Here is a 21,106-nt window from a genome sequence, read left to right on the forward strand (position 1 = left end):
GTATATATGAGGATAGGTACTATATTTATTTTTAATTTAATTTAATTTAAAGTATAGTATAAACTAAAATGTACTGCGAAGAAGTTATAAAAACAGTTTTTGTTTATGCACAAGTTGGGCTAGACTCAAATTCCGGACAGCTGTTTTTTTTCCAGGTGTATAAACACCTGTGAGATTTTGATTCTCCCCATCGTTATCAGCACTTCTAATATTTTTTTTCTGTTAAACTCAAGCGCATAAAGAGCAATCATTTGTCGACGAGACTTCTTACGTAGCTTGGGGACTTTAGCTAGAACAATAACTATTTTGTTGAATATGGATCGCTGGAGAAATCGCGTCGCTGTTGTCACTGGCGCCAGCTCGGGAATTGGCGCCGAATGTTGCAAGCATCTGGTTGCAAGGGGCATGATTGTTGTGGGCCTGGCACGTCGTCTGGATCGACTGGAGCAGCTGAAGGCTTCGCTGCCTGCCGAACAGTCTGCACATTTTTATGGCCACCAGTGTGACGTGAGTGTTGAGCAACAGGTGATTGATTCGTTTGCCTGGATCGATGAGACTCTCGGCGGTGCGGATGTGCTGGTGAATAATGCGGGTATTGTGCGCCGCATGCACATAGTCGACGAGGGAAACAGCGCCGACCTGCGAGATATATTAAATACCAACGTATTGGGCGTTACCTGGTGCACACGCGAGGCCTTTCACTCGATGCAGCGACGTCGGATAAACGATGGACATGTGGTTGTTATCAATAGTGTTGCCGGGCACGGAGTGCCTGTGAATCCTGGCTTCAGCTTCAACATGTACGCACCTTCGAAGCATGCTGTCACTGCTCTATGCGAGGTGCTACGCCAGGAGTTCCTGAATAAGGGTACCATGACTAAGATAACGGTGAGTACTGTTGTGTTAATTTTAATATTAAACCTTAACCATTTAAATACTCCGTAGAGCGTCAGTCCAGGCATTGTTGATACTGAAATTTTTGACAAAAACTCACCGGAAGTGCTGGCATTGGCATTTTATGCCAATGTTACGTCCCGAGAATGTGGCCGATGCGGTCACCTACTGTATCCAGACGCCAGCCAACGTACAGATTCATGAGCTGATTATAAAGCCGTCGGAGAAAGATTCTAGAAATTCTCAAAATATACCAAACAAAAAAAAAAGGTGCTCGCACGAAAATAACATATAAATGAGGAACATTTTTGTTACGTATTGAAATAGTGCGCCGCCTTAATCGATAAAAAAAAAAACAACTGTTGCGCACATTGAACGCCAACGATTAATTGTGCACGTTAATCGATAGTTTCACATGCCGATGTTTCATTAATAGCATCGATAACATTTGCCAGCAGTCGTAGTTCGTGTCGGGTATTGTTTTTATTTTTATTAATTTGTAACATTTCATCTGTTAATTGCTTAATTGGTCGTTGTTAAAAGTATTGCAATAAAAAGAGCGAAATATTCTTTGCCGTGCGCATAACCGCAGCGGTTCCTTGTGCCTTCGAAAGCTAATTAAATTACACAAAGACAAAGCATCTTCTTGTCTGTGTCGACGTCATTGCTATTTTCGTACAAAAACATTCTTTTACATACATAATGGAACAACAGCAAAAACAACAACAACAAGTGGCGCCTGAGGTGGCTGCAGCAACCGCAGCTCTCGAGGAGGAGCAACTGGACATTGAGGACAGCATGAAGCATTGCTTTGAGAACCTCATTGTCATCGACGTGGGCGCCAATTTGACCAACAAAAAGTATAGCCGTGATCTGGATTCCGTTGTCCAAAGGGCAAGAGACGCAGGTTTGTTCATAAATCGAAAAGAAAACTAAACAAGAGGAAGAAGTGCGATAAGACTAATAATAATACATGACAGCTGCGTTGGGCGCGGCAAGTGGTCAGCGAGAGCACACACACACACACACACGCATTAAGAAGGTCAAGCGTTGGCAGAGGGGCGATTAGCATGCAACATGTGTGCGTGTGTGCGACGCACTTGCGCGTGTGTGTGTGTGTATGCATTGGTATTCGCCGCCTCGCCTGCATATGTGTAACTAATACAGTGAAAGCTCTGCCTGGGACAAATATCTCCTTTGGCTGGCCTATTTTTGTAGTCGCATTTGGAATACCCTATAAGAAGGTTGATCGGAAATTAATTCATTAAAAGATCATAAATGAAACTGAAAAAAGCGATTGATTAGCTCCTTAAATCCAGCTGTGCCAGTTTAAAGAACCTTAACTGTAAATAATCCTGCCTATACGAATATATGCTCACCTTTATTGTCTCTTACAGGTGTTCAGAAATTAATGGTACACGGCACTTCGGTCAAATCGAGCAAGGAAGCGCTGCGGCTTTCGCGCATTTATCCCGACATTATATACTCGACTGCTGGCATACATCCGCACGACTCAAAGTCCATTGTGGAGGAGCCGTCCACATGGTTCGACTTTGAGCACATTGCACAGGCGCAGGAGTGCGTGGCGATTGGTCCGTGTGGCCTGGACTATCAGCGCGACTTCTCCGAGCCGGATGTGCAAAAACAGATATTTGCCAAGCAATTGCACTTGGCAATACGTCTGAAAAAACCTCTGCTAATACACGAGCGATCGGCTCAGCACGATGTACTCGAAATACTCGACACGTGAGTGGATAAAATATTAGTAATTAGTTTGATTATAATATGTTGCTCTCAACCTTTGCAGATTCGAGAATCTACCGCCTGTGATTATCAGAGGTTTTATGGGCACAGCCGAGGAAGCACTCAAGTATCTGGATCGCAGATTCTACATCAGCTTAACTGGTTATCTGTGCAAGGACAAGTCAGATACAGGCGTGCGCCGGCTGCTCGACAATGGCACCCTGCCACTGGACAGACTGCTGGTGGAAACCGACGCGCCATTCATGTACCCAAATACGAGAGCCTCCAAACTGCCACAGCATGTAAAGAGTGGCATTACAGAACGCTCATTGTTGTACTTACACAGGTGGGATTTGGAATTGAAATGCTACCCATTGAAAATGGTGAAAAGGGTAGATTGATTTCGTGCAAATGTATGCAGCAGGCGGAACGAGACATCTCCGACCCCATAAAGTATATTTTTGATCGACACGATGAGCTGATGAGATGGTTTATCTAGCTTAAGCCTAGTCCTTTGGCATTTAGAGCGTCATATTCAGACCCTGTCCATTTCATAAAGTTTGGAATCGCTTCCAAATCAGGGTACCTCCTAGTCGGGCATTTCCGATTAGAACACTTGCTATTTTTGTTTAATTTATATTCCGCATTTCAGATATTGCACCTTTCAACGTAATGAGCCGTGCAGCCTGCCGGCAATTGTGGAAATGATTGCTGCCTTCATGAAGAAAACGCCGGATGAGGTCGCCCTGGCCACTGCCTTCAATGCCTTAAAGCTGTTCGGCTTGTCCTAGATGGTGCCCAGCACTTTAAGCAATTTAAACAAGCCTGAGATTCACGACAGACTCACATCATGTGCCTTATAACCTAATCGAATTCAGGATGTGCTAAACCCTGACCCAAAAACACATACATACACACACACGAGCTATACCCATACACAACTACGACGCATTCGCATGCGACTTGCAAGAAAAACCTCCCTCCTATTTATACTGTTAGTGCGAATTTTTGTTCTGTCTTAATTTGCAAAGGTAGCTTTAAGTTGTTGGTATTCCGTAAGTAAAGCCTTTGTTTACTTTGTACTAAAAAACAAATCGGTGCCAAGGTGGTGCCAAGTGAAGCGCGGTGCCGGGTACGCAAAATTAATTTGCACCTGCTGCCGTTTCACACTGCGAAGCGCGCGCTTCGTGACTGTTAAAAAAGCTGCAGCTATATACATTATTGTTTAATTTTCAGATACAGATATTTTGTCTTTAGTTCTAAGGTTTATTTTAGCTAGGGCACCTTTTTTGTATACCAACCTATTTAGTCTCTCGTTTAGTTTTGTAGTGCATACTTTTGTAAATATTTATATTTGTTGTTCGTTGCGGAGGAGATTGATGATGACGGTAATGATTATTATGGTAAACGTGATGTGATCATATTATGAGCTATATATATATATTTATATACTATTCAACAACACACATTTAGCTAGTGCTATGCTAATACATACACTATATTTTGTTATATTTACATATTATTCAAACATATGTGATGCTCTATACGTTGTACTGAACTGATCAACAAAACGGAGGTGCATGAAAACCCCAAACACACACACTATTTTCCATTTGAATACAAATAAAGCGAATTTAAATAAAAACTATAAAGAAGCATTTATACATTCTTCCTCTATATATCTAGATATATAGCAGCTGTGCGATATGTTTCTATACTTAACTTATATTTATATAATTCATAAAAAAAGCTGAAGCTATGATGGCTTCTACATATGAACTGCCTGCAAAGAGTTTAAGCACAGACTAGATAGACGAAAGAGGCTACATCGACTGGGCCTTTAAGAATATATGGTATAGTACTTTATGATGTTGGCAATGTCCACTTCGCTGGCTAAGTTATAACAAAACTGAGGTTCCACATAGATATTTTTGGCTTGATTGCAACAACTTGCAGCGTCTGCGAATGTGTATTGTGTTTCGATTTCTCAGAAGCGTTGTATATTTTGCAAGTCTTCGAACTGTTTTAGTCTATGCAAATTGTCCCACCATTGTTTGAGCCGATGACGCAATATTAGAGCAAACCAGGGGGTCAAGGGTGCACTAAATTTGGCTATCGCTTCGTCGATTTCGTTGCGTTTCAAGTAGCGCACCTCGCTGACCTCGTTGGCATTGGGCTTCAGTGTGACATCCTTTTGCAAGAAGAGTATATAGTCAATCTCATGTTCTCCCCAGACGCCGTCGCCTGCGTCGGCATAGTGTATGCGCGTCAGATAGTTAAAGTTCTCGGGCTTTATTTCATCTGGGGGTATTCCCAGTTCGTAGTTCAAACGGCGTTGAGCCGCCAAACGTATGCCCAGGGCGTTCGACTCCTGTCGCTCCTGCTCAATGTCATGCAAGGGATGGCTGCAGCAGGCATTCGTATATGTGTCTGGAAAGGTTATCTGCAATGGAAAGTTTACTTGATATCCAAAGAATCTAGCTGGAGTTCACACAAACTCGCACCTTGTGCACGGAGCGCCTTTGTACAAGCATCTCGCCCTTCGAGTTGAACAGAAACACACTGAAGGCGCGATGCAGCTTCACGTCACCCGTTCCGGGCTGCACACGATGGCAGTCAGCCTTGCTGGCAGCGCCGATGGCCTTGTCGTGCTCGTCGACCAGAATGCATTTCTCTTTGAGGGCGTGCGCCTGCAAAGGATCGTGGATTTCGAAGTCTGCCTGTTTCGGTTGGCCCAATGATGTGGTGCTGCATTTGCGCAGTAACTGAAAGCACGGCCAGAGGTTCAAGCGCGACGTCAACATTTTTCGGTAATTGAGGTGTTAATGACTAGCTTCAAGTTGGGCCTAAACAAATATAAAAAAAGTGAAAACTTCGTAATCGTATTCAAGAATGGCGTTGCCAACTGACGTGTACATTCGAGCAATATGCAACACTGATCCGCTTAACAGCTGTTTGCTGCAGCAGCCCTGGCAATAGTGATACACATTTGTTCATAATCAGTTTTTTCGCTGTGTTCATAGCTGAAAATTGTAAATAGCCGAGTAATTACTTAAGTAATTACCCACACACATACTGTAAAATGGTAAGCATAATGTTTACCACTCCGTTGAATACAAATAATATTGTTTATCACCCGCTCAGATACGATTTATACTCATACAAAACCGTGCGGGCAAAACTCGCTTGGCCAAGTGGTATATGAACTTTGATGACGACGAAAAACAAAAATTAATTGAAGAAGTGCACGCCGTAGTCACCGTGCGCGATGCCAAGCACACCAACTTTGTAGAGGTAATATGGGTAGCATGAAAATATATATCCCAATACATATACTAACTAGTGCTCGCTTCACAGTTTCGCAATTTCAAAATTGTGTACAGACGCTATGCGGGTCTTTACTTTTGCATCTGCGTGGACGTCAACGACAATAATCTGTGCTATCTGGAGGCCATACATAATTTTGTTGAGGTGCTGAACGAGTACTTCCATAATGTGTGCGAGCTGGATCTCGTCTTTAATTTCTACAAAGTGTATAGTGTGGTCGACGAGATGTTCTTGGCTGGCGAGATACGCGAAACCTCACAGACAAAAGTGCTCAAACAGCTGCTAACGTTGAACTCATTGGAATAGTGGAAACGCAGGCATATCCACCCACTAAAACGATGCATTCCCCCATAGCCCGCTTATCGAATCCTCATATAATATTATGTACTATTTATCTACATGTGTTCTATATGCAAGCAAAACAACTCTAAAATGTTAAATGATGTGTTTAGAATCAAATAATTTATGATAAGAGATTATTGCAAATGCATATATTAAAGAATAATCCAATAAGCTTTACTGATAAATGAATAACTATATACTACATGCAAACAAGCGGGCGGATGTACACATATATGTATGTATGTACGTTTGTAGGTGGTTACCGCCCACAAAGCGGAGGTTGCTGATAGCAGTGGCTGATGCAGCCCTGGCCGTTGCGTTTAACAACACTGCGCTGGCACAACTGACGACACTCTACCACACTACATGCCACTTCGTCATTTTTTCAGTCGCCATTGTTCTCGTTCTCGGCTGTCGAATTTTGTGGAAATTATCGAATTTCCCTTAAATTCGTTGCAATAAATACAAATAGAAGTTAGAAAAATAAACAATTTTGGAGTACACAAGTGCACAGTGCGCGTTATTTCGTAACAAGAGGCCGCCAATCGAAATTAGAGACACCCGTCAGACGACTCGCCAGTTAACGAGCAGCTCAAGCGAAATCGAATATTTCGTTCGTGGCAAAAAAAAAAAAAAATAATACAAACTTGAACAAAAATCCAAAACGAAAAACATGTCATCTATGAATCCAGAATAGTAAGTCGTTCACATGCATTAATTGCGCGTAATTGAGATATTCACTCGAACAATGAAAAACCTTGCACTCATCCGCGTTCCATAACCCAGCACTGGTCACCTTTTTCTCTTTTTTTTTTCATTCTTTTGCGTTTCTGCGACGTCATTTTTGCGACGTCCACGACGACTTTTCAGTAGTCACCGCAGCCCCACACCCTTTAAACGAGTATTTAAAAAAAAAAACAACACAACATACGATTGTAGTACGTTTGCGAGTATCAAAATTTGGATACAACTATAACGGTTATATGATGTGTATATAGTATACAAATGTGTGTATGTATGTTTTTCATTAATTGTGCAGCAATTGGAGAAATCCAAGTTCTCTCTGATTGGATTTTGAGTAACGGCAAAGTTGCTGACAAGTCAGCCCTTGCCTAGGCTTCAGTTCTGCGCTGCTATTTTGCGGGGCGGATGAGTCACCTGCCCAGCGTCCTCAACCCCCTCTCTGGCGTACACTTTGTTGTTGTTTGACTGCTTAACGCTGCGTCGTTGTTGTGTTGTTCTCGGCTGCTGCCGCTGCTCTGCTGCTACGTAATCAAATTCCCGTCTATGTTTTATGTTTTCTTTCACTGCAATTGAACTTGGAATACTTGAAGTCTTCCTCTTCATCAATCGTAAATAATGCAGTGAAAGTTGCTTGAACGAAGCTCTCGCCAAGTTTTAAAGTTCTAATTAGATTCCTTTAGCTAAGAAGCCGAAAAACAACTTTTAAAAGGAAAACATCTGTGAAGTATCCCCACATTTATTGATCATAATTATGCAGAGAAATATGGAAAATAATAAACGAATAAATTCCTCCCTTAACTTTCGTTCAAACGAGTTAACACTGTCTATGCAGCTGCATTAGCATTAGCCCCATAGAAGGGACCTTCCAGATTAGATGTCAAACAATGTGTATTAGCAGGTTGTTTCGACTGGGTTCGTGATAAGATAAACAAATTCGTGACGCGCATTTTAAGAGCGCGATATGCTGGTGGAAATATGGCTTGAGTAACACGCACATTTTCTTTCTATTTACAGCGATTATCTTTTCAAACTGCTGTTGATCGGCGACTCTGGCGTTGGAAAGTCCTGTTTGCTGCTCCGATTCGCCGATGATACATATACAGAGAGCTATATCAGCACAATTGGCGTGGACTTTGTAAGTGCCCAACCTATCATCTAGCCATAAAACTGTGACTCAACAAAGCTGTTTTCTCCTTTACAGAAAATTAGAACTATAGAATTGGACGGCAAAACGATTAAATTGCAAATTGTAGGTTGTCGGTCAAGAGAGAGAGAGAGAGAGAGATATATTCATATATATACTAAATCCCGTTTCTGTTTGTAGTGGGATACTGCTGGACAGGAGCGCTTCCGTACCATCACATCATCATATTATCGTGGCGCGCATGGCATCATTGTTGTCTACGATTGCACGGATCAGGAGTCCTTCAATAATGTCAAGCAATGGCTGGAGGAAATCGAGCGATATGCATGCGAAAATGTTAACAAGTTGCTGGTGGGCAACAAAAGTGATTTAACCACCAAGAAAGTTGTCGATCATACAACAGCTGCGGTGCGTGCGAACCATCCACTCTTTTTATATTTCTTTTTATATATACTCTTCATATATGACTGACTCACTGTCCGATTAATGATCAACTAAGTTGTTTATCGTCCGATCGATCCGTCTAATTCATGTTCAAGAATTTGTTTAAATTCATGCGAAAGCCGTTTTCACACTTGAAACGCTTGTTTAACATTCGATAGGCTTTAAGTTAATTTTTAAAGTACTTTGTTAAGATTTGTATGAGACATGTTTTGCACTTAGTGCAATGTTTACTTCTCTTGTATAAAAACTGCGGGTCAAAGGTAGTATGAACAAATGTTAAGCTTTATATCTCGAGACTAAAATGAACGGAAATAACTGATCTCAACTTTTGTTACTTAATGCGATGGACTTTACACTCTAGCTCAAAATTGTATGGGTAGATTAACCTTTATAACAAGCCAGAAATATGTAAAAGTGTATAGCCGAGAACTATTATATATATTTATATAGCTTTGTCTTTAATTAATGTATTCAAACTTTGCATTTGCAGGAGTACGCACATCAGTTAGGCATTCCATTCCTTGAAACTTCGGCCAAGAGCGCCACCAACGTGGAGCAGGCATTCATGACGATGGCGGCCGAGATTAAGAATCGCGTCGGGCCGCCGTCCAGCGCCACCGATAATGCTAGCAAAGTGAAAATCGATCAGGGTCGTCCAGTGGAGAACACCAAATCTGGTTGCTGCTGAATAACTCTGATTGTGAATCATTATTTTATTATACAATTAAACAAAATTTAAATATAATAAATTAAAACGATACAAAAACACGGCAAAAGTAAACGATGAAAAAAGAAAAAACATCCACAACAATAATAAAACAAGCAAATCGTAATTATAAAAAACAATTGAATTATATAATAATAATAATGATGCGTATTGAAAAGAGTATGAGAAGTTCGTTGCGAAAGCGCGCGCAATTCAAGTTCAACTTTGTGAACAGCCACACACACACACACACAGATATAACACACAGGATATACTGATATGTACTACCCCCCTTAACCCCTCACCCGTACCCCTTTGACTTTCCTTTTGTTTTTCTATAGTTCTGTTCATAAGTAGTGCAAAGCAAACAACAACAACAAAATGGTGTAGTAATTAACTTAATCTAAATTTAATCTAAACTTAAGAGTTACTTACCACAGCAGCGCGAACCGATAGCGATAACGATAGCGATACCGATACCGATTACTATTAATACTTATATGCATAAACAAAAACAAAATGAAAATGAAAATGAAAAACAAACAAAAATAAAAACCAAACAAAAACTGCGTTTATTATAGCCCAGATTCAATCCCGGCACCGAACCGAATTATATATATATATAATACTATTTCATTCTTCAAATCATATCTCACTTCTATCTGTCATATTGTAATTATTATATAAATCAAAAGAGAAAACCCCCATTATTTAGAATTAAAGAGAAAAACGTTCAGTGAAAAAGAGAAAAACGCGTAGGACTTGTTTAGGCACATAAAATAGTGTAATTTTTGATGATGGTAATAAGATAATGAGAAACGTTTAATAAAAATTACTTGAACATAAGCCACACGCATGTTTATGGTCGGAGCAACAATCAACATTTTTCTGCTTGCAAATAAGATTAACAAATTATAAGCATTCAAAATTGCTCCTCCAGTTGCCTATAAGATTGGGCCTTAGCTAAGACATGTACTATATATTCACACACAAGCCTGGACTTCCAATGATATTACTAATAGATTAAAAATTATTAGCAATAGATAAGCAAAATCATTGCTACTATATTAAAACATTAGCAGGGACTCCTAACCCCGGAGCTCCTTAATTGCCAAGCTGATTGGGCCTTTAGCTTGGACATATACCTTTTTACACATTAGCGTGGGCTTCTAATTACATTACTAATAGATTGAAAATTATTAACAATAGATAAGCAAAAAAATTGCAACTACATTTAAGCACTAGCAGGGGATTCGAACTCTGAACCTCCTTTCTTAATTGTCTAGCTGACTGGACCTTTAGCTAAGACATCTACCATATTCACGCATAAGCCTGGGCTTCGAATAATATTACTAGATACAAAATTATTAGCAATAGATAAGCAAAACAAAAATGACTACTTAACCTCCTTTATTAATTGCTTATATCTGGACCTTTCTAATACTTTCACACATTCAGCTAGGACTCGAACCTCCATCCTCCATTGTACTGGGCCTTTAGCTAATACAGCTACCATATTAATGTTCTCTCTTAGAGCTGGAACTCTACGGTTGCCTTGCCACAAAAAAGGCCAGCATGATTTTTTACTTTGGTTTCCAAAAACGAATCTTTTCTAGCGTTTATTGACTTCTTCTGAGGTACTTCAGTCTTTACAACAAAATTTCATCTATTAACTATGACTATGGACTAAATGTGTGTGCTGCCGGAATTCAACTAAATACCATTTTTTGCTGTGCTCAGATTTTGCTGGCGCGTCGCTCCTGCAGATAGGCCGTGGTAACTGTCGCCGCCGTTGTGCCAATTATGGCAGCTCCAAGGGCGCCGCGATCCCGCTCCCGCTCGCCCAGTCCAAGGGACGTGGAGAGGCTGTTGCTGCGCCAGGTGGAGGAGGTGTTGCGCTCGGTGCCCGATGAGGTCGATATGGAGTTGATCAGAAAGGTGGCCTCCCGTCGCAACGTGCGTCGCGGCCGCTGAGCATTGTCCGTGCCCGGCACAGCCTCCGCCGGCTCATGATCCTGCCTGCGCTGCGTTTTCCGCAGACTGCGCTCGGCGATCGTGGGATAATGATGATGATGGCGATGATGATGCGGCCGGCGACCCAAGCAGCTGAGCAGCAGCCGCCAGAAGCCGCTGCGAAACTTGGACGACATCAGATTGTAGAGTATGGGATTCATGGCCGAGTTGAGGTAGAGCATGAAACGCGAAAAGTACAACAGATTGTAGTAGCCGGCAATGCCCAGACGCTCCACATCCTCGCTGCTGGCCGTTATCACCCACAGCGTAAAAGCCCGGAACGGCAGCAGGCAGACAAAGAAGCTGGCCACCACCGCCACCAGCATGAAGATCACCTGCTTGCGATGCCGCCGCATGCCATTGCTCTGCTGATGGCTGTTGCCCTTGTTGCTGGCTGCCGTCGCAGCCGTCGGAGTCGGCCCTTGCGGCGAGGTGGGCCTATGGAATGCACTGTTCGGGCGCAGCAGCTTGTACGCAATCGCGGCGTACAGCAGCAGCAGGATGCCAAAGGGCAGAAAGAAGAAGAGCGTTATGGTGCCCACAAAATAGAAGATGGGCCAAAAGCCATCCGCGGCCGTGGTGCAAACTGGCGCCTCCGTCCCGTCCCCATATGGCTCCACGCTGTAGCTGGAGATGGCAATGATGGGACTGCAAGAATTATAGTCAAATATATATATATATAGAAATACACAAAGATGAGCTTTTAATGTCGCTTGTCTACAAAGTTTGAGCATAAAAAAAAAATAGAGTTCAATGTTTAAAAACTATTCCAATTGAAGCAGCACTCAACCTAATCAAATTACCAGAACGGAAACGGAAACGTCTGCTCTACAAATATATGTACACATATATACACGAATTTTGTGTGATAATAACTACGTTGTATTACGGTCGAAACTTTTCAAAAATATACAAAAGAATGTAAACAATTTTACTTAATGGTACAGTGAAAGCTCGCTGAAGTGGTTGCGGTTTTATTAAGGGTCATTTTGGCTGAAGAGATTATTTTTCAAGAAATAAAATGAAAAGGAAATGAATATGTCGAGTACATAAAGTACATTTTAACTATATAGACTGGAATTCAAAAAATTCAATTCTAAATTCTTTCTTAAACTATCGCACGAGTTCAATTTGTTTAATTAAAATTAATCCGATTTTTAAACGATTTGTTGGGATTGCAAAAAACCCAAAATCTAAATTTTAATCAAATTTAGCATGGCAAATAATGTTTTAAAAAAAATTAAATCTCAACTTTCTTAAAAGTTAGTTTAAAGTTTGTCATTTCAAAATTAAAACAGCTAAAATAAACATTCGCCCAAGACCAGCTGTTCGTTCGCAGAGCTTTCACTGTGCCTGCATACAAACATATTTACAATTGTTGGTCAGATTCTTATCAGAAAAGAAAATCAAATCAGAAAACGCTTTGCATCTGATTAAGGTAATGTCTTGAGTTGTAATACAAAAATTATTTATTTACTTACAAATTGGGCGCCTCTAAGTAGATATACAATGTAAATACATGTTTGCGTGGGCATATACATATATATATATAAATATTTATTAATATGTGTGTGAGTGTGTGTGTGTGTGTTACATGCGAGCTATGCATTTTAGTTTTGATTTTTACTCGGCCGCCGCAAAGTAGGCAACACTTTTTTGCTGCTGGCCGCCATTTTGGCAAATGGACGATAGCAAACTCTGCGAAAAGAAACTGCGCAGCAGAGAGAGAAGCAACAGAAACTATGTATTTCAATACAACTAAATCATGTTTATCCGTCGTCTTGATGGGCTCACCAAAGCGCATATAAAGCCATTTCCATTTGCCGTGCTTTACATGCCAGTTAATGGACGACACCCCGACCCCGCCCATGCCGCACTTCCCCACAAATAGTTGTAGTTGTTTTTGGTGCTTTGGCTGTCGCTGCTGTTATTTATCTTTGGCACATTCATTCGAGTTTAATAGCCCGAAAAATTGATTGTTTTTTGGTTGTGTGCGGATATGTCCAAGGATTTTGAGCTTGGGTCTTGTCAACGGCCTGAATGGCATCGATTACGGGCTTGGCCAGGATCAGCTGAGACTGTCGGCCGGCCGCATTCCAATCAACTGAAGCGTAAGTGTAAACGGGTTACACATGATTTTTCATTCCGTTCCGCTTCCGTCTCGTGGTCCTTCTCCTCGTCCTCCCCCTCCTCCTCCTCCTCTGCCTGGACCTGCCTCCAACTCTGCCCGGACTTGTCTCCCCCTCTGCCTGGACTTGTCTCCGGCTCTGTCTGTCATTATGCGATTTGCCTCCGCTTTATGCCAGCTTTACAGTTTCCTCCATACGTTTGTGCTCTTACCACGGCTCCTCCTCCTGCCACTGCCTCTTCCGGTTACTACTGCTTCTCCTCCGTTGTCAGCTTCACAGTTTCCTCCTTCGGTATCTACCTTTGCCACAGCTCCTCCCCCTCCCCTTCCTCTGCCTGGCACTGGCGACTTCCTCCTCCGGCTCCTACTCGTCTCCGGGTCTCTTCTTCTCCTCCCTTGCGTAGACTTGCCTCCGCTTCAGGCCAGTTTTAAAGTTTCCTCCTTCGGTTTATACTCTTACCGCAGCTCCTCTCTCTCCTCTGCCTGGAATAGTTTTACTTCCTTCTCCGGCTTCCTTCTCGTCTCCTTGTATCTTCTTCTCCTCCCTAGACTGGATTTGCCTCCGCTTCATGCCGGCATTACAGTCTCTTTCGGAGCTCGTCCCACGGCAGCCTCATCGAAACTTATTTGCGGCTTGGGACGTCGCGGTTTCTTCTCGCCGAGCAGCCGGCTGTCGCTCTGCCGTCGCTTGCTGCGCAAAGTGGAGTTCTGAAGCATGGCCATCGCCTCCAGATCGCTGCCGCACGGCAATTGCAGCTCGATCTTGAGCCGAGTGCGGCTGATTTCCTCGCTGCCGCGACGATTCGAGCTGCGCGACAGAATGCTCGAGTTGGTGACAGCCGTAGCATTCGAGGAGTTCGTCTGGGTGCCCGTGCCCGTGGAGAGGGTGCCGCTGCGACCACGTGAGTCAGCTGGATTGGCTCGTCGGCGTCCCAGGGTGAGGAGCTTCAATAGGAAACGGGCGACGTCGTGGCAGAGACGAGCGAAGCCCTTGCGAAACTTGGTGGACATCAGATTGTAGAGTATGGGATTCATGGCCGAGTTGAGGTAGAGCATGATGCGGCAAAAGTAAAGCAGACTATAATAGCGCACCAGACCCATGTCGTGCAGCGTCTGCTCCGTGCTCAGGATAATCCACAGCGTGAGCACCCGAAACGGCAGCAGGCAGACAAAAAATGAGAGCACAACGGCGCCCAGCATGAGGACGACCTGTTTGCGCGCCTTCAGACTCAGCTCCGGCTTGGTGGGGCGTGCGCGCAGCATGGCGCCCTGATTGGAGACCAGGTTCCGGGCAATGATGCCATACAGCACCACCAGCATGAGAAATGGCAGTACGAAGAACACGGATATGGTCATCAGAAAGAAACCAACCGTCGACACGCCAATCGCTTGGGTCAGGCAAACTGGCACCGAGGATCCATCGATATACTCGACCAGCTTGTACTCAGCCACCCACAGTATGGGGCTATAAGAGAGAGAGAGAGAGAGAGAGTTGGGGAGAAAGAGAGAGAAAGGCACATGGTGAGGGTGTATCTGAAACAGTCTAAGGTTATATACGAGCGTAGAGAGAGATGGAGAGAGAGAGAGAGAGAGAGAAATATTTAGATGGAGATGGAGACAGAGACAGGGATAGGGACAGAGACACATTCAACTAGCTTGTACTCAACCACCCACAGTATGGGGCTATACGAGAGAGAGAGAGAGGAGAGAGAGAGAGAAAGAGAAAGAGAGAGAGAAAGAGAAAGAGAGAGAGAGAGAGAGAGAGAGAAAGCAAACATAATCACGTTGAAGGGCGTGTCTGAGTCTAAGGTAATATACGAACGTAGAAAGAGAGAGAGAGAGTGAGATATAGAGAGAGATGGAGACAGAGACAGAGACAGGGACAGAGACAGGGAAAAATACTTTATAGATCAGGCCAACAGGCTGGGCATGTGTCTGAATTATGTGCTAACGCCTCTCCCCGCGTCAATTATGGGCGTAAGCGTGTGCTCTCTGACAGCTTCTTGGGTTTGCCTAATTAATGGGCAAAAATGGGCACAAGCTGCCACGCCCACACGCTGTGCATGGGATTTGTGAAATGAAATGAAAAAAGGGACGCCAAAGTGTCAATGGAATGAATGTAAATGTAAATTCTCGAATGATAGTCCGCATTTGCCGCTTATTAAAGATGACAGCGCGCCGATAATGACAGCTGGACAGGAGCACAATGGACAGAGCCAGAAAAGTTGAGGCAGGCTGGACGACCCAAAAAAAAAACAAAAATACATCCCAAACACCACAATGATAACAAGAACAAGAAGAAGAAGAATCAGAAGCAGAAGCAACCGAAACCAGGCTCAGATGAATGTGTGGAAATGGAGGTCGGAATGGCCCATGTTTAGCATGTAAATGGAGAAGTCGATGTCAAACAAAGGCCAGAAGCAAACACCAAAAGGAAGAAGAGTTCGGCTAGCCGAACATTTGATGCCCTTGCAGACTCGGATTTGTCAGATATTATTAATATAAAAATTATTATTATTATAAGTATTATTAATATTATTGCATTATTTACTATTTATTTTTAAAAGAAATCCTTATGATTTGCAAATTTCGCTAGATTTCTATTTCGAGATATGATTCTTAATAACTTGATGGGATTTTAAAAGTTCGGTTTCTAGACACTCTAAGGGAAATCTCTTAGATTTTGGGAAATCTTCACCACAAAATCAATTTTTTTTCTTTAATTTTTGGAACTCTTGCCTTATTCTTATTGTTTTATATATATAGGTAGACACTCGTTTTCGTCGACCATCAATAAATGAATAAAGAAATAAAAAATTGATTCCCCGCAAAATTTAGAAAACTCTCTTAGAGAGGTAGAGCTTTACGTTTTGGTATTTAGACAAAGTTTTTTCAATTGATATCGTAAAATATATATATATATTAGGAATACATTTTAAAGAATTAATATTATACAAAATTTGGAGAGTTTGCTTTCAATGTGTTACATAATTAGCGACAAATTCGTAAGGCTCGCTGCAAGGACATAATAGCGACAAAGGAAACTGTGCAAATGGGCAAATGGAAAACAAAAAATACAAAATACGATTGACATCTTATAATTAATGAGTAAAAGGAACCCAATACAGAACAGAAATGGGCAAAATGGAATTAGACAAAGTACAGTAAATAGATATAGAATATATATTTATAGATGAACAGATCTAGAATGGAAAGCGAGAAATACCATAACCAGAAGCATGCGTAAGATATAGATAAAAGTAACTACTAGATAAAGCGAATATTCGAATTTAATATGCGAGTGCTTAAAGCATAAAGAAGCAGAGTGTGAGGCGGGCGAGTTCATTGCCCAAACAAAGAAAGAGAACGAGAGAGTGTGAGAGAAAGCGAGAGAGAGAGAGAGAGAGATAGAGAGGGAGACTTACCTCGTAAAGAGCGCCGCAATGCCCCAGGCCAGGACACAGATGAGAATGGCGCGCGCCTTGGTGCACACGTAGCCGGCTTTCAGGGGCTCACAGATGGCATAGTAGCGCTCGAAGGAGATGGCCAATATGGTCAGGACGCTGGCATGGGCCACGGTCAGCTCCACAAATGGTACAGCCTTGCCTGCGTGCGAGTACAAGCAAAATAGTTAATACGGTTAACAGCTGGCCGAGTATTGGCACCTACACATCTCGTGGCCCAGCACCCACGTCTCGGGGCGTGTGTTCACCTCGACAAGGACCGTGGGCGTGCAGACGAGCAGCACCAGCAAATCGGCAATGCTCAGATTGGTTAGGAAAATGTTTGTGGAATTGCGCATATCTTTTGTCTTCACTATAACGATGGGCACCTGCAAGGTAAGTGGAGAATATTAGTTGGCTTTGTTTGATCTGGGAAAACCAATATAAAGCGGATTGGCTACACTTTTTCACGCGTTTTCCGAACCTAATTGTGAATTATCCAAACAAAAAAAATGTACTACAGGCGATTTCCAGTAACTGTCTACCCTAGCAATAGGAATTTTCCAAAAACGGTGAAGAATATAGCTCGCTAGCTCTTATAGTTTGCACGTTCAATCAGTCAATCAGTTGGTCAATCAAAAAACAAACAGTAAAGAGTCAGTAAAAATACACGTCAATAATTTATTTTGCCAAAGATCGTTGAAAATGATATTAAAATTGCTCGAATGGAAGAAAATATAATATTTTGAACACATCTTCAATAAGTCAATCAGTAGGTCAATCAAAACAAGAAGTAAAGAGTCAGTCGAAAAACATACCAATAAATAATTTTTCCAAAAGAACTGTGAAATTGAGTTTGACGCTGGTCGAATGGAAGCAAATGTAAAACCCTACATGCATCTTCAATCAGTCAATCAAACCCAACAATTTGAGTGGCTCGAACAATCTTCTTCATTATCATAATACATCTCCAATCCGTCAAGCAGTTAGTCAATCAAACTACAGTACAAATATCTTTGAATACGAGTTTGATTGAAAGAAGTTGAATGATTTAAATTCAACTTCAATCAGTCAATCGTTCAGTCGGTCAATCAAATTAGAATACTCACCATCACATTGCCAATGACGCCCAGCAGCATGATGATTATGCAGAAGAACATGGCGGTTGTGCGTATATACGACGGAATCTGTGGCAGCATCTGCTCAGCATCCCCATCGGCGAGCGGATCGGTCGAGTTGGTGTTGGAATTGCTGTCGCTGTTGTTGTTGCTGATGATGTTGTTGTTGTTGTTGTTGTAGGCTGGAATACTATTAGTTGTGTTGTATGCGCCATGGTCGCCACGAGCAGCGCCACGGGATAGCTCAGCGTGCTGCGTCGTCGACCCTGTTGCAGCAGCAGCATCTTGAGGTGCGGTTGTTGTTGTTGTTGGGAGCAGCAGCAGGAGGAGGAGCAGGAGCAGTAGGCCCGGCCTGTTGCTGTTCGGTGTCAGCCGGGGCTGCTGCCCGCGCCTGGCCACAGCTTGCGAGGTGCCGGCGACGAGGCCGAGGCAGCCGCTCAACAATGTCGTCGTCCTGCGTGGAATCCTTTATATTCGCCACATTTGGCACATTGTCGTTGAGGCTAAGTTGAGGGTCGTCCTGCTGTTTGATTTGGCCTGCTCCGGGCCCTAATGAAATTAAGAGTTGCCCGTAGGCCGGCCTGACTATTTACGATGTCGCTAACAGCGCCCGTTCCGGTTCCAGCTCTCCGCCTCCGGCCTGTTGCCCCGCGGCGACATTAAACAAATCAATCAGTGTGGTGGGGAGCGGGGTTGGGTGGGCCTTGTGGTCGTCCTTGTCGCCAGCAGCAGGCCAATTGGATTATGTCCTGGGATCTGAAGTGTAGCAGCAAAAGTGTCTGGGATTAGCATTTAAGTAGCGGCCACCTCCGGCTCGCCGGACACGCTCGAGCAGCGACTCCCTGGCTAACGATAATGAGTGGAGCGTTCATTAGGCCCTGTCATTTACATAACATTAAAACATCCGACCAATGCGATTAACACAACCATTCCCCGTCGTCAGGCTAACATAAACATACTCCCGCAATCCCGATGTCAGTCGCCGGCGGGATTTTAATTACCTGCAGGGTTGTCAGCTCTCTCCGATTAAGATTTGAAATTATTGCAAAAGCTTTTGGAAATTTTTGGAAATTTCCTGTATATACCCCGCTTTTATTGTACATAACTATATTTAATTAAGTTTGTTTTTGTTGTGGTTTTAATCGTATTAGGTAAATTTATATATTAATTATTATTATTATTATATTATTAAAAGGTTGGGAAATTTTGACCTGTATGGGATATTTTTACATGAATTTCGACCCAGAATAATGTTTTTGATTTAGCTGCCAAATTTATCCATCGGCCAAAGCATGAACAAAGAGGCAACCCCTATGATAATCGGATGAGATTTAACCAAATTATAGGAATGGGAAATTTTGACCTTTCTCTATATAGGATATTTAAGGGTATTATTTTCACTTGAATTTTGAACAAGAATAATGTTGCTAGACAAACAAAAATCAAAACCTTATGAAAAGCGGTTAAGTTTTGGCGGACTATTTGGGGGGAGGGAAATTTTGATCTATGTCTATTAAGGATATTTGAGGGTACAACGTTTATATGAATTTTGACCAAGAATAATGTTGACAGATTTAAACGCCAAATTGGTTAAAGGGTTAAGTCATTCACAAGCACCCAATCCAAATTAAAATTGGTTAAGTTTTGACCGAGTTATGGGAATAGGAAATTTCAATCTATGTCTTTTTGGGATATTTGATCTATATATATATATATATATATATTTTTTTTTTTGTCAGATTTAGATGATAAATTGATCCAGAAACCAAACCACAAACAAAAAGAAACATTTAAAAAATTACTCAAAAACGTAGATCGAACTATATTTCTAGTAATTCGACTGGGTGACAACCCTGACCGCAATCTCTAGTGTTGGCTAACTGGCGATTATCACTTGAGGCTGCCCCATCAGCCAAATGGCTTTATTAAATCTCCATTTTTGCGCAATTCCCTCTGATGCTTAATTGTATTACACACGCAAACAAACACACACACACACACACACACACAGGGATGGAGAGGCGGACAGTAACAAGAACTTCCGCTCTTTGCAGCGCCATTTTGATTAATTTGATAAATTCATTATGTGCACACCATATTGGTTATGTTCAGCTGCTGCTGCTGCTCCTGTTCCCATTTGTGGCCCGGCTCCTGTCGCTATGTCCTTTGTCTTGGGCTTGTTGTCCTGTCATGTGATGTCCGGAGTTTGGGTTCAATGTACCCAAATGACATAACAAGGCAGTTTGTGTCACATTTGGCTTAAAAATGCGACTTTAACGATGTTGACAATGGCCAGAATGAGTCAGTGCAGGCCAATAAAGCCAAATTGGCCAAGGGACCAGTGTCTAGTGGCCATTTGGCCATTCCATTTTCAGCATAATTGTTTTTTTACAAAAACTTTGTCGAGTAGAAAGACAAATGAAGCGCTCACAAGTTCAACAAGGTTGTTCAAATTGATGGAACTGTTGAGTTTGGGCTATCAATATGGAAAATCATAAATGCTGCAAAACAAACTCTCGCCTTTTGCTCCGATTCGATTACAGTTTGAATTTCATGGAGAGCAGCCACGGAGCTACCTCGTGGGAGAGAGGGCGAAGACTTTTATCTACTAGTCTAAATTCTTTTGCTTTATTAATAACTTATTTCGTTATAATAATAATATTGTAATTTAAGCTAAGCTAAACTAGAATAAAGGCTGGCTACAAGAGAGAAATATTTGAAATAAATGTTGATAATATTAACAAACGTTTCGTGTTTCCGGGTTTTAGTTGCTTTAGTTCCGGACACGCGCCCATTCCGGGTGGCAACAACTGCGACCACATGAACATGAGGTCGGGAGGGCACGCATGTAAATCTCGAACGGTTTATGGTTACGACCAAATCCCAACTGCTTACAAGGCGGAGCGTGTTGATGTCGAGTGTGATGGATAACTTGTGGCCTGCCTAAAACAGGCTAGAAGGGGGTGGGGTCACACACACGCACACACACACACACACACACACACACTCACACTAAAGCACACTTTGGCATGTTTATATGGCAAGTATTTGGTATAATTT

General features: G+C 42.4%; 6 protein-coding genes across 7 annotated transcripts; 4 read left to right on the top strand and 2 right to left on the bottom strand.

Annotated features, from left to right (window-relative positions):
• The first annotated feature begins 63 nt into the window (after positions 1 to 63).
• On the top strand, positions 64 to 1,184 carry LOC115764140 (farnesol dehydrogenase). The gene is made up of 2 exons (XM_030707014.1): positions 64 to 888; positions 946 to 1,184. The coding sequence occupies exons 1-2, from the start codon at positions 316 to 318 to the stop codon at positions 1,096 to 1,098; spliced, it is 726 nt and encodes a 241-aa protein (XP_030562874.1). The 5' UTR covers positions 64 to 315; the 3' UTR covers positions 1,099 to 1,184.
• An 18-nt stretch (positions 1,185 to 1,202) lies between these two features.
• Positions 1,203 to 3,612, top strand: LOC115764138 (3'-5' ssDNA/RNA exonuclease TatD). Its single transcript, XM_030707012.1, has 4 exons — positions 1,203 to 1,801; positions 2,292 to 2,640; positions 2,702 to 2,983; positions 3,290 to 3,612. Exons 1-4 carry the CDS (start codon positions 1,597 to 1,599, stop codon positions 3,426 to 3,428), a joined length of 975 nt encoding a protein of 324 aa, XP_030562872.1. The 5' UTR covers positions 1,203 to 1,596; the 3' UTR covers positions 3,429 to 3,612.
• Positions 3,613 to 3,642: 30 nt separating this feature from the next.
• On the bottom strand, positions 3,643 to 5,537 carry LOC115764139 (isopentenyl-diphosphate Delta-isomerase 1). The gene is made up of 2 exons (XM_030707013.1): positions 5,142 to 5,537; positions 3,643 to 5,080 (listed from the first exon to the last, which is right to left on the bottom strand). The coding sequence occupies exons 1-2, from the start codon at positions 5,439 to 5,441 to the stop codon at positions 4,625 to 4,627; spliced, it is 756 nt and encodes a 251-aa protein (XP_030562873.1). The 5' UTR covers positions 5,442 to 5,537; the 3' UTR covers positions 3,643 to 4,624.
• Positions 5,538 to 5,615: 78 nt separating this feature from the next.
• Positions 5,616 to 6,456, top strand: LOC115764143 (AP-2 complex subunit sigma). The gene is made up of 3 exons (XM_030707016.1): positions 5,616 to 5,722; positions 5,782 to 5,931; positions 5,995 to 6,456. Exons 1-3 carry the CDS (start codon positions 5,720 to 5,722, stop codon positions 6,268 to 6,270), a joined length of 429 nt encoding a protein of 142 aa, XP_030562876.1. The 5' UTR covers positions 5,616 to 5,719; the 3' UTR covers positions 6,271 to 6,456.
• A 225-nt stretch (positions 6,457 to 6,681) lies between these two features.
• On the top strand, positions 6,682 to 10,190 carry LOC115764142 (ras-related protein Rab-1A). The gene is made up of 5 exons (XM_030707015.1): positions 6,682 to 7,002; positions 8,065 to 8,185; positions 8,252 to 8,299; positions 8,375 to 8,602; positions 9,129 to 10,190. The coding sequence occupies exons 1-5, from the start codon at positions 6,980 to 6,982 to the stop codon at positions 9,324 to 9,326; spliced, it is 618 nt and encodes a 205-aa protein (XP_030562875.1). The 5' UTR covers positions 6,682 to 6,979; the 3' UTR covers positions 9,327 to 10,190.
• An 814-nt stretch (positions 10,191 to 11,004) lies between these two features.
• Positions 11,005 to 18,500, bottom strand: LOC115764135 (growth hormone secretagogue receptor type 1). 2 transcript variants are annotated; one of them, XM_030707008.1, is made up of 4 exons: positions 18,038 to 18,500; positions 17,155 to 17,317; positions 16,911 to 17,091; positions 11,005 to 12,005 (listed from the first exon to the last, which is right to left on the bottom strand). In XM_030707008.1, the coding sequence occupies exons 1-4, from the start codon at positions 18,125 to 18,127 to the stop codon at positions 11,081 to 11,083; spliced, it is 1,359 nt and encodes a 452-aa protein (XP_030562868.1). In that variant the 5' UTR covers positions 18,128 to 18,500; the 3' UTR covers positions 11,005 to 11,080. The 2 variants fall into 2 exon arrangements, with proteins under 2 accessions (XP_030562868.1, XP_030562869.1); XM_030707009.1 differs by lacking the exon at positions 11,005 to 12,005 and adding an exon at positions 12,960 to 14,950.
• Positions 18,501 to 21,106: the final 2,606 nt, after the last annotated feature.

This window comes from Drosophila novamexicana, unplaced genomic scaffold, assembly GCF_003285875.2.
Source record: "Drosophila novamexicana strain 15010-1031.04,08,12 unplaced genomic scaffold, DnovRS2.1 tig00000817-arrow-arrow-pilon, whole genome shotgun sequence".
Lineage (NCBI taxonomy): Eukaryota > Metazoa > Arthropoda > Insecta > Diptera > Drosophilidae > Drosophila > Drosophila novamexicana.